The sequence below is a fragment of the Convolutriloba macropyga genome, chromosome 1 (assembly GCF_964194025.1).
Source record: "Convolutriloba macropyga chromosome 1, txConMacr16.3, whole genome shotgun sequence".
In the NCBI taxonomy this organism is placed as follows: domain Eukaryota; kingdom Metazoa; phylum Xenacoelomorpha; order Acoela; family Convolutidae; genus Convolutriloba; species Convolutriloba macropyga.
This window is the reverse complement of record NC_134468.1, coordinates 6,247,033-6,259,760: the sequence shown is the minus strand read 5'-3', so window position 1 is coordinate 6,259,760 and position 12,728 is coordinate 6,247,033. Positions and strand designations below refer to the sequence as shown.

General features: G+C 35.5%; 2 protein-coding genes across 2 annotated transcripts in view; one reads left to right on the top strand and one right to left on the bottom strand.

The window, feature by feature from the left end:
• The window catches only part of LOC142344507 (uncharacterized), a 32,988-nt gene extending 26,006 nt beyond the window's left edge, over positions 1-6,982 (bottom strand). The window contains exons 1-4 of the mRNA XM_075396218.1: positions 6,807-6,982; positions 3,758-4,022; positions 2,218-2,344; positions 144-292 (exon numbers count right to left, since the gene is read on the bottom strand). Coding sequence (XP_075252333.1) covers positions 144-292; positions 2,218-2,344; positions 3,758-4,022; positions 6,807-6,952 — 687 coding nt within the window. The 5' untranslated portion in view covers positions 6,953-6,982. The remainder of the gene's footprint in view (positions 1-143; positions 293-2,217; positions 2,345-3,757; positions 4,023-6,806) is intronic.
• Positions 1-12,728, top strand: part of LOC142334567 (N-acetyl-D-glucosamine kinase-like) — a 144,666-nt gene that overhangs the window by 52,044 nt on the left and 79,894 nt on the right. The window lies entirely within an intron of this gene.

Genomic DNA, 12,728 nt, shown 5'->3' with positions numbered 1-12,728 from the left:
AATTCGCGCATAACTAGATTCTGCAATATGCGTAAATATTTAGAATCATAGTGAACAAAGATACGACAAATAATTGTGAAAACACGGCAAATTCAGCCTATCACTTGTAGTGATTGCATTGTCATGATTGTAATGTGTGTAACCTCTATTGTCGTAAGACATGATACTTCGGTACATCCAACTTGCAGGCTTTCGTCGTAGCCCCACTTTTCAGTGCATTCGTATTGCTCGTCACATTTCATTGCACAGAAGTCCTCATCCGGGCACTGAATGTAAGGCCAATTGCAGATACCTGAAATTTTCTATTGTTTCTGAAATTTTCAATTGCAACTACCATTGAAATCGCATTTTGCCAAATTGATTGCAGTCATTCAATTCGAAGAGCGCAAACCTATTTTGTTGAAAAGGTTGTCTGTAACATTGACAATAAGGAAGGACCTAATAAAAATGGCATTCGTAACAAAACATGAAAATCTACTGATTGACCAATGAGAATTGACTAAAATTTTGGCGTAAAGTCATTCTGTTTTCTGATTGGCTGCTCTGGTTATTTGATCTGGTTGCACACTAATTCACAAACACGCATTTTCTCTGCTGCAAGATAGGATATGGACATAAATAAAAGTAGCTGGAAAATTTGTATGGTAAAAATATAGTCTGCGGGTTTTCGGGCGTGAATGTACTGAATGGAGTTTTCTCATCTCTCTTTTCAGACAAACTTATTAATCTTTATAAAAATGCACGTTTATCAGCAGCGTGACTATTTGTTGCCAGCTAATATTGCAAAACTGATGTTCGTTCTCTTTTGTTCATTAGTGTTCATGTTGAATGAAATTGATTGCATTGTGAAAAATCTGTTATGTGAAATTATGGATTTGGCTTTGAGCAAATATCGATATGTTGCTTTGCTTAAACTTCCATCGATTTGAACAAAATTTTTAAAATTATTGGACACATTGCAAGACACATTGCTTTTTGTGTCGTAGTTGCATGATAGTTTCAATGTGGGCTTGCTGTTTGTAGCTGTAATCAAAAACAAAAGACCATTTAAAGACAAGTTTTTGAATTTTTGTCCTCTTTTAGTTTCGGTTTAACCATTAAGTGTTTTGAGCGAGCATAGAATCTGTTTCGCTCAAATATCCAACTAAAGTTCTTCTTTGAACATATTTTCCCCTTCGTGCTATTTAAGTGCTTCTTTTTACACGATGTATGCTGAATTTATATCTCAGTACAAGAACTCGAATCAAACACTAAAACTACGAAAGTTTGTTTTCTTATCGCGAAAACTTCATGGGCAAGTATTTGACACTGAGTTGATAGAGGTTGTATGACATTCGTTTTTATCCTGTCTGCATTTTGTGCATAATAGTCGATCACTTTTGTTATAGGTCTCAAAAGGAATTGTCAATATTAAAATCTCGAACTTAAGATCATCGTCAGGCTATAGAAATGCTAAATACAAACTAAGAGAATTAACAAATCATGCAAAAATTAACGCAAAATTTTCATTGTACAATCTGCTGTACACAAAATTTGCTTATGATTTTTCCCTTATGTTACAATTTTTTGGTGACTGATAAATTCGAAGCAAATGATGCAGCAGATACATTTTAACGTGTTTTTTTTTTTAAAAAAAAACCGTTTCTGTACTTACTCAAAACAGAAATTTTTTGCTGCTACTAAGAACTGTTTTTGAAAGCTTTTTTGTTTTGTCGAAGTTCTTTCGCAAAGTGAAATACCGAAGTTAGCTCTCGGTTAAGTTAAACGCATACGTTCTGATAGGCTGTTCTGATTTTAGCTAGAGTACTTTTAAAGATGCCAATCTCAATTCCGTTTGTGTGTCTAGTTTTGAGTCTTAGCCAAGGATTTTGTTCACTCACTAATCGTGTCTGTATTTGGTAATTATAAAAATAAGTTAGTCATATTAGTGATAACTCGATTGAAGTTCTCCTTTTTGGGTCATAGTCTTGATAAATCATTGATTCCTAATTGAAAAGAGGAATCTTAGCCTTCTTCCTTGCTATTGATATATTTTCATTTCATAACCATGTTCAAACAAAGTACTGCACATCTTCGAATCAATCTCGTTTTTTGCATGGTCTAATAGGAGGTGGAACTATTCATTAAAAAGAGTCCATACCATTATAAGCATGTAAAATTAGAACTACAGATAGTTATATTCCTACGAGGGGTTCAAAAAAACTTAAAGTTATGCACCTATCTCCTCTGTACTGTTCGCCTCTCTCTCCGCTTCTATTTCAGTACAATTGAAGGGAAGTTCTTCGTCACTGTTATCACCACAATTGTCAACATCATTGCAGATCCACTCAATGGGAATGCACACCTGAAAATTACCCTAATTTGCACTCTCTCTTTGAACTTTATTTTGTAAAACACAATGGCAATAAAACAGAATGATTTACCCCTTCCTGCAGCTAAGTTCACCCAGTTGCTTATTTTTGAACCGTTATATGGCGCATTGATGGGTTAAAATAGCATGTGCTGGGCATCGGGTTCGTGGGACAGGGGTGCAGAATACAGGTTAGATTTTGCGGATAAATTATGGTTCAACAGATATTAATTGCCTTACCATAAAGCTTGAACAATATATTTTGTCTACTTATTCAGTGAAACTCAAAACAAAGTTTTTGTTTCCCTCTGACTCCCTGTATTGGTTTAAAAATTAAATCTTGGCCTTCTCCGTCCGTAAAACGTATTTCTCGAGTTACTCGATTTTGAAAATATTTTGTAAGACCCGTAGTAGGGTTATAAGCTTGTCGATATATGGGAAGCTAGATTGTACGATGAGTGTTTTTGGGATTGCGTGAAAAATCTAGTTTGTTACTAGTTTCCACGCCATGGGTCACAAGTTTCCAGACTATAATTAACTCTTTCCAAATAACTAAGATAGTGTCAATCAGACTGAAATGAACAAAAGCGCAATTGGTGAATAGTTTCAGAAATTTCCCTCGCGATACTAATTATGTATTAAGAAGACAATCACGAGTTTTGCGATTATCCATAGCCTGGTCCACAAGGAGAAATTATTCTTTGAATTTTGACTCAAGTAATTAATAATAAAATTCGGGAAATAACGTTTTAGGCTTGCAACATGCTCAAAATAGTTGAGTTGGATTGCGTTTATTCGTGAATACTCGATACAAAATGTAAGCCTTTTTTTATAAAGGTTCTACTTCTTTTCATCCCGATTCATTGAACCCCGCATATCAACGCCATATCATTTAACCCCTCTATCATTTCTTCCCACCAATTAGCATTCGACATGAAATGCATGTTTTGTGAGACTTAAGCGTATAACTTATTCCCAGGTTTGGTTGTGATAGTTTCATATCAAGTCCCACGGGCCGCTGAGGCATGGCCAGGGCCCGCTAGGCATGTCCGAGTGATTATTTTTCTAATTTAGTAGTCCTTATGTAAATGATTAAAATTGGGGTTAAACGATAGAGGGTTAAGTGATAGGGGGTGAATTGAGAGGGGATAAAATGAATAGGGGTGAAAAAAAGGACTACACCTTTATGTCTTACACCTTTATAAGACATAATTAATTTATTTCTACGTTTGGAGCAACTATTTTTCATTGTGGAAAAGGGTTACGCAAAGTTGAAAATGGTGACGGAATTTTGTCACTCCTTTCTACAAACCGCGAAATTTATTGAAGTAAGCCTTTTCAGACATTGGCTGTGTAATGCCTAATAAATGTATTAAGATAGCTCGTTTTTCACTGAATTAAACTTACTTTAGTGTTGTTGCATGCAATATATCCTTCGACACAGTCGGGGAGCTCTAAATTTGCATGTGTGTTCGCAGCCACTGATTGTACATAACTCATTGCAAAGTCATCCAAAAGAACCAGGTCGTTGAATTTCTCTATTCGCTCGACGAGAGATCTCCGCAAAGGGTTTTCGTTACAAACTGTCACAGCTGGGAACTTGAGTGATTGTGCGGTTTGGATTGCGATGTTGATGTCTGTGTCGTATTTCAAATAGTTCTTCACCAAAATGCTTAAACAAAGATGTATGATTACATGCATGACTAATTTGGAAGTTGTGATCTATTCTGTCCCCCCCTCCCCCAGCTTAGTGATCATAAATTTTTTTTGAGCCCCAGGCGTACGTGCTATTTTCTTACATAGTAACGCGCTATATAACAACATATTTTTTATAATTGGGGATCATAAAAAACACTGGGGGGGGGAGGGGGGGCGAAACAGAATAGATCCGGAAATTGATTGATACCCTTGATTTACCTCAATTTACAGCTGCTTTGCTTTTAATTTACTGGCCAAGAATGGTGTTTAAGTAGATGGTTAACACCCGCGGCTATCTTTGAAAATCCCACGCAATGGCGTAACACCGCGCTTCAGACTAGAGATTAAAATTTGGCCGCTCTTTTCTGACCAATGATGATATACAAACAGTTGTGAAAAAACTGTAGCTTGGTAGTCTAATCAGAATTCGTTGACCTGACAAGGACTTTGCTGACTTCTACTTTCTTGTAAACTTTTCTGCTTATCTGCTATTCGTGGATTTTGAAACTTGTTGCTTTATTTTGAGATATAGAAAAACGAGAACTCAATTCAATTTGTTCGGACCTCATATAATGACGGAAGGAACCCTATGCCTAGCTTTTTTGTTACTTTTGAGACCGGAAATTTTTTAGGAGAAATACACGAGATGCATCAGTGAAAAGCCTTCATAGAATGGATTATATCAGCATGGGGTTTTTGGAATTTCGGTTTTGCTGAGAAGATGAGGTTTCAAAAAATCTTGGGTTTTCCGTAAAGATTTACGAAAAATATTCTCGCGTCACCAAATAGTTATTAGGTAGTATCAGCTTGACCAATTTTTTATGTGAAGGTTTTGAACGTTTGTTTCAAAAACTGGCTAAACAGGTAAAATACCGGAAGGCATCTAGTTGCTGAGCACCTTTCTTGCAGCTTAGATAGTCTTTAAGTGCACAATTCGTCTATGCTGCTGGGAACACAAAATAATACTATAAAGGGCAGTTTCTGTCGCTTTTGCCCCCCGCCCTATTGCTGAATGCTAGCCTTCCTAAGCTCAAGCCCAAGCTGGCCACTACCGAAACTAACAGCTCGCCGGTCCTTTAAGAGCAGTTCGCACGATGTTTGTTGGTTAAGTTTTTTCACACCGAGAGAAATCTGCCAGGATTGTAAAATCAAGGATACGGTAATTACCGAAAGCACCCATTAAAAGGCCAGTAAATGATAATAGTTACGTTTATTTAAGGAACAAGACATCCAAATGCAAATTTGTGTTTCAGATTGCAATGAACCGCTTATTGAAAATCTGATCTTGAACTCATATTTACTTTAAAAAATTGTTTTTCGTCTGGTTTCGTGTTCAAGTTGATTATCATTTCTTGTTCACTACAATACAGAGACGGACAAATCAATTTTTCCAGTTTTCATAGGCAGTCCAAAACGAAATCTTACGACAATTACTTCGAGAAAATTGAAACTCTTTAAGGCAATATGTGGTACTACCGACTCTTCGTTGTTTTTTGTCCGACCATTTGTCTTTTGTCTGACCAAAAGTCTTTCCTGTACCAAATCAACTGGTCTATCCCCGATTACTATCCATCGTTCATCCCCTTTACCAAATTCTACCCATGGCTTCTTTTTCTCTTGACTGTCATGTTTAATTGCTAGAAAATATATCAATCCTGTGGTTTTTATGCGATTTTTGCTTGACCGATATTTCGTCTGACGCATTTTCGGTTTACTAGACTGTAAGTACGCGATTCACCAAAACTGTTTTGTAGAGAGAAATGTATGTCTAAAGGGTACTTCTTAGAGTTTGACCCCCCCCCCCCCGCCCCACATAACCCCCGATCCCCCATTTTACCCATCCCCGCCTCCCTCACCCACGCCCATTCATTTAAGCTAAAGCTACCCTCCCTAAACCTAGCTAAAGCTAGCTACCGACGAAGCCAACTGTCTGACAACAATTCTCCCAAAGTCAGTTGGTTATGTTTCTATTTTTTGTTTTGTATCCAAACATTTCAGTACTCAAAGTATAGTTAGTTGTTTTTTTCTTTTCGATCTTTTAACTTGTTTTGAAACTTCATAGTTTTTAAGTTTTTTTCTAATTGATATTCCACTTCTCAGTGAAAATTTTGATATTCCACTTCTCGGATAGGAGTTTTTTTGTTGAAAAGACTTCGACAGCTGAGTAAAACAAAATGTAAAAATAAAATTTATTGAAACAATGTTTTGAACTTTTTCCAATGTTTAGAGCCGTATATCAAAATTTATTGGGCGTTTAGAACCGTATATCATAATTTATTGGGCGTTTAGAACCGTATATCATAATTTATTGGGCGTTTAGAACCGTATATCATAATTTATTGGGCGTTTAGAATCGTATATCAAAATTTATTGGGCGTTTTCATTAACGTTCGTAAGCCAGTAGTTTTCAATATGGAAATCTCGAGGTCAGTAACAATGAAAAAGAATACCGAATTGACAACGCAAATACTTTAATTTGAAAAATGCAAAAAGTATTGAACTGTAATCATCGACAAAACTCAAAACTTTTTGCATATATAGACCACAATTTAAATTCACACCCTCAATTGAATGTCTGAAAAACTACTGTCAAGCAAATGAACGTTAATACGGTGACATCTGCATCTTCTAAATTTGGACTTTGACCTTTTGACCTCTGAAACGAACTATTAACATCAATTCTATCGATATCATCAAATATAATACAAATGACCATAACTTATAAGGAGATAACTCTGATGTTCTGCAAGAATATTACCTGAACTGATAGAGGAAAAGTGCAGCCAGTCCAAGGTACGCCAGAGTCCAAATGATCTGCAGTATTCGGTGTTCAATTCCTGTTTGAGGCATTGTAGCTTCTTGAAGCCGTAGAGCTGAGTCTTTTATAGAGCTGAGTGTCATCATCCCAGATCCTGTAATTTTAAAGGTGATTTTGCTATGGCCAAAGACACTATAATGACCGACAAAAAATTTTTCTTACAAGCTTTATTAGTTACTCTCGAAGCATTTTTTGCAGACAGAAAATTAAAAACTTACTTAACTAGAATCTGTTTTTCTGCCTTTTATCATTTTTCCTTTAGCGTTGTAAATTATTGCGTTTCCGTGTTCCGTTAACACCAAATGATGATTGGTATCTTTTATAGGTAATTTTTCTTACAAGCTTTATTAGTTACTCTCGAACGATTAGTTACTCTCGGAGCATTTTTTGCAGACAGAAAATTAAAAATCTACTTAACTACAATCTGTTTTTCTGCCTTTTATCATTTTTCCTTTAGTGTTGTAAATTATTGCGTTTCCGTGTTCCGTTAACACCAAATGATGATTGATATCTGTTTCAGGTGTTGAGTTTTCTTCATATTTTGAGAACTATTTTGCTGCTAAACTGCAGTGATTGTGTAATTATTTTTATTTTCAATTTCCTTGACCGTTTAATAATTTTTAACTCTTATTGTGAAATTCGTTTTCTGATTACAAAATGTATTCATATATGGAGCTATAGGTTATCGGTCATCACTTTCGGCAAATTTGCTGTATTTGATTTCTAAGCCTTGAGATCTAATGCTTGAGCGTAATGTTTCAATAGCCCCGTCAGATGACTGATGCAATTTCTTTCGATATTTGTTTTCACATTCTGCTAATATATTGACGGAAAATTTTGTTTTTCCTCCAGTTAGTTTATTAATTGCTCTCAAACGAAGTTTGTAGCAATTACATTAGCCCGGTGTCTTTTCCTTCTCAAAAACGGGATACGCAGGTAACACCCGGAATGCATTAAATTTTTTTATAGCCTTACGACTTACCAGTATCTAAGAATGCGACTCACTAAAACTTTTTAGGAGACAATTTCATGTTCTGATGAATGGTTCTTAATCTTAAAATCCCCCTCAGTCACCCCACATTTCTTGACCCCCTGATACTAGCATCTCAGTTTATCTGGGTACTACCGAAGCCAATCGCTCACCGGTCGTTTGAGCGCAATTCGCCCAACGTTAGTCGGTTATGTAATCTTCATTTGGTAACATCCGCTGGAGTTTTCAAACAGGCGCGCAACCTTGCTTTCTAAAGGCAAGACGGCGAAGGTCCTCAAGCGTAATGAAAAGGGAAACTGGGCAAACCAAGAAAAGCGGACTTTCAGATGCCAATGTCCTAGGTCCCAATAATATTTTTCTACTGAACCTTTTATCCTCCAAAATAAAATGAAAATAAGAAAAGTACTATTATAGCTGCGAAGCGGTAAGCTGAGCGAAGCTATATTGCGGTGCTCTTGGTTTTTTTACAATTCAAAGAATTTGAATTGTATTGGGGCGCTGTCTTTTTTTAAAGATCTGTTCACACATTTTCATGATTTTTGAAGTCAAATTGGATTGGTGATTTTGGTCATGCCGAAACAGGAAGTTGAGCGAAAAAGCGAGTGGTTTTGTGGCGTGAATTTTTTTCGCTCTAATTTTGAAGTAGAGTGAGAAAACGGCGTTTGAACAAAATTTCGCTTTCTCGCTAGTGGTTTTTTTGTTCACATGCGACAATTTCACTTTGGTTTTTACTATTTTTTTTTCGATTTTTTGGTTCGGATTTTTTTCTAAATGGTTTTCCCAATCCATTCATAGTTCATTCCAGGTCTAGTTTTTTGTTTAGTCAATGAAAGTTCTTTGAATTGTACGTCAAGACTTGTCCTGCTATGTTTTTTGTTTCGTCGTCTGACGCTCTTTTTTCGTTTTACATTTGTTCACACAATAAAGCTGAAAAAGTCAAATTTTCTGAATGACTTCTTCCTCTCAAAAACGGCATTTGTGCGCGTGACGTCATTTCTCACTTGCTTTAGCAAAAGTTTTTAGGTTACTTGCGTGATTAGATTTTGATCATACGTGACTTAACCTCACTCAATAAAATGACTTTTGCACTTTAAAACTTTTGCACTTTAAAAGTTTAGTTTGGATTTGTTTAAGGTCAAAGGAACGCATTTGTGCAGTTAAAGTCCCTAATAAGAGGCTTCTGTGGAATGAATTTTAACAAGCTTTATTAATTTATCGCTGAAGTTTTTTACCTAGTTTTTTGAGCGTCGTCGATTTTTTTTTCAGTTTAGATCTGTATGTTTCTATCTATTATATGGCACGCAGGTCTGTTCTTTCGCAGCTATTCCGGCAATCTGCCGGCTATGTTTATTATAGCTGCGAAGCTGTAAGCTGAGCGTAGCTATATTGCGGTGCTCTTGGTTTTTTTGTTTCGTCGTCTGACGCTCTTTTTTCGTTTTACATTTGTTCACACAGCAAAGCTGAAAAAGTCAAATTTTCCGAATGACTTCTTCCTCTCACTAACGGTATTTTCGTGCGTGACGTCATTTCTCACTCGCTTTAGCAAAAGTTTTTAGGTTATTTGCGTGATTAGATTTTGATCATACGTGACTTACCTCACTCAATAAAATGACTTTTCACTTTAAAACTCAAGTTTTATTTGAATTTGGTTAAGGTCAAAGGAACTCATATGTGCAGTAAAGGTCCCTAATAAGAGGCTTCTGTGGAATGAATTTTAACAAGCTTTATTAATTTATCGCTGAAGTTTTTTACCTAGTTTTTTGAGCGGCGTCGATTTTTTTTCAATTTAGATCTGTATCTGTTTCTATCTCTTTTATATGTCACGCAGGTCTATTCTTTCGCAGCTATTCCGGCAATCTGCCGGCTATGTTTGCATATCAAGACTTCACGTTGTTTTCTTATTTTTCATTTTTTATTCCTTAAGAACGATAGTCGATTATTCGTTTTACTTTTTTCAATACCAATTGAGATATGTTTAATGGCTATGGTCAATGGCTATTTCTTGCAATTTGCTTGCTTAATTTGACCCATGACAGTTTGCGGCTGCTGTTTATATACTAATTTATTTCAGATGTCATGTGCCCTCGTGAGTTTTTGCTTTGCATCGTTCCCGAAAATTTTCCTGCCATGTTTTTGAACAAAATTTTTGCCGGACTGTTATATTTTTGGTTCGTTTACTTTTCGTTTACTTGTCGCCACAATAGATGAAACCTTGCTCCGATCGTTCGAGAGCAATTCGTCCGACGTTCGCCAGTCTGTTTCTCAGCAGAGCTTATTGTTAACCACTGCAAAGATTTATATGGAAAAAAATTAAACTAAATTGTTGCACTGTGACTTTTAGTATTAAATTATCGCCAGTTTAGCTGCTTAAAATTGTGAACGATCGATTTGCGCAGATTTAGAAGGTTAGCGAAATATAAGACGTCAAGAGCGAGAAAATTAATCAAAATGTTCAAACAAAAATTTTGCATAGAAAGTCGGCACTACTACAATAATTGCTTCAATATTCGTTCGAGAGCAATTAATAGTGTCGATTGGTTTTCTTGAGCTAAAACTCTTTAGCTTCCTATTTTAAAACTTTACCTAAAATGGTAATACCTTGTTTTGCATCTTTTTCGATATCGTCTTTGCATCTGTCTTTGATATGACTGGGTTGTTTTTTGTTCATATCATCTATTGTCTTTGGGTTCACCTGTTTGACTAAAATCACATTGTTCATGGGTGGGTACAGTTGTTTCGAGTAAATTGGGCTCTCATGACTCGGAGATGCAAAGGGTCTGGGCCTATGGGGGTCGTAATCCGCCATCTGGTTGTGCTCCATATCTGCTACATAACGTGTAAGCTGTCTAATCTTATTTGAAAAGAAGTTCGATTGAGGTCAAGTTTCCATAGCTAAAATACTGACAACAATAAAATTCTAACTGACAGCAAAAAATTTACTGACAAAATTTGCAATTAATTGCAGACCGTTCTGTGAAAATGTAGGCGCACCACGACGCTCTTTTGGAACCTTAGTTGCTTTAGTTGTAAGAATTTGCCTTGCAAATTTGAACTGCATATATAAGTTAACTGCGTTTTAAATCTTATCGTATTGACAATGAAAGCCTTCAATCTACGTTGACAAGATAAAAAACAAGAATCATGGAAAACATGGAAATTTTGGAAAATATTCTAATAAATGAGAATGAACAACCAAAAAGCTATGATTTAGAAAAAATAGCAACTTCCTCAAAATATAAAGAAATCAGGATTGATTTGAAGTTCTTAGCAAATTTTCGACTCTTTCCTGATTTTTGTTTAATTTATCGTGTGTGTGGGGAAAGTACGTGTGATTTAGTAGATGTTAATTTTAAAGTCTTTGTATTTATTAATGATATTGATCTGCAGATTTATTTTTCTCTCAAAAGGGAATTGTATTTGTTGTTCTAAGTCTGCGTCTCTTTGTCAACTTTCATCAATCGACTGTTAGATGTAGTGTTAGAAAAATCATATTTGATTGAGGCCTTTCAATTAATCATACAACAGTCAATGTTATTGCTATTATTGAAATGTTTTCTCAATTTTTGATTATCTTTTTTGATAGCTTTGCGGCAATGGCTTGCGTTGTGATTTCATTTTTTCAAACAAAGCTTATGCTGTGTTTTTCCTATACCGAGTTTGAACCAATCTTGAGCCCTCTTCAATTGGCACTACATTCGCAAATTTGCTTTGTTTGTTATTTATTACCTGTGTACTTTCCAGAAGAGACAAAGCAAATTTTGAGCTTTTTTTGAACTTTCAGGTGACTTTGGTTGTCACTATTTCTTGATCAGGTTGATACAGTTTCCGATTGTAGAATTTATTCGACTGTAGAGCAGCTGCTGTTTTGCAATTTTGGAAATTTAATTGTTTAATAAGACAGTCAGTTCTATTAACAGATTGAGAAAAAGCTGCTGATTGAATTTTTTTCTAAATTGGGTGATTTTTCATGACAAAATTGTGTTTATCATTTGATAATCGTCTCATCTTGTATATTAAGAGTGACAGTATATAAGTACAGGTTGCAGCGCTTCGAGTGGCGTGTTTAAATGACCTATAGAACAACCATAGTTAAATAGACACATCAGTAGTGGTCAATGGCTGAATATGTGGGAACACAAAAATGTCGAATGCCGCAAAACGATTCTTCAAGTGTAATGACCAAAAATGTGCAGATAACAGAGACAATAACTGAAAACGGGAGAATGCAGGAGGGACCAGGGACCAAAAAGCGGTTATTCGTAAAAGTGTAATGAAAAGGTGTTCATGCAAAAAATGGGTTGATGATGAAAGAAAATCATTGCTGCAAAAAATTAAAAGAAGAGAAAACCTTTAGCGTTTTGTTACTGTCGTTTGTATTCATTTTAACGCCTTTATTTTCTTTTTTGACGTTTTTATAGGTTGTTCCTCTTGTATTTTTCTTTTGTTATCTTTCTTTTCATTTGATTTTATTCTTTATTTTATTTGTTTCTATTGTCCTGCTTCTCTTTCTTTTTGCTTTTTATTGTCTAATTCGTTTATGCTTTTTTCTGTTTTATCTTTGTTTGTTGTCTTTCATTCACTCACTTCAGTTCACTGTCTATCAAGGGAGGCTCGTTAGTGTGCTCGTGCAGATAGATTGTCAATCAGTAATTGATCTCAAAACTTTGCTGGATATTTCGTTTAATTTTTTAAAATACTTAATTTACCACTTAGTTGTTTTTCAGAAACAAACACTTTTTGTAAACACTTAGCCATGGCAACGTCAAAACTTCTTACCCGTTGAATAGGACTAACGCACTTGGCAATTGTAATACACCCTGCATTCACAATATTTTTAAAACTCGGTTAAAAGTAGAAGTTTCAATCGAGAT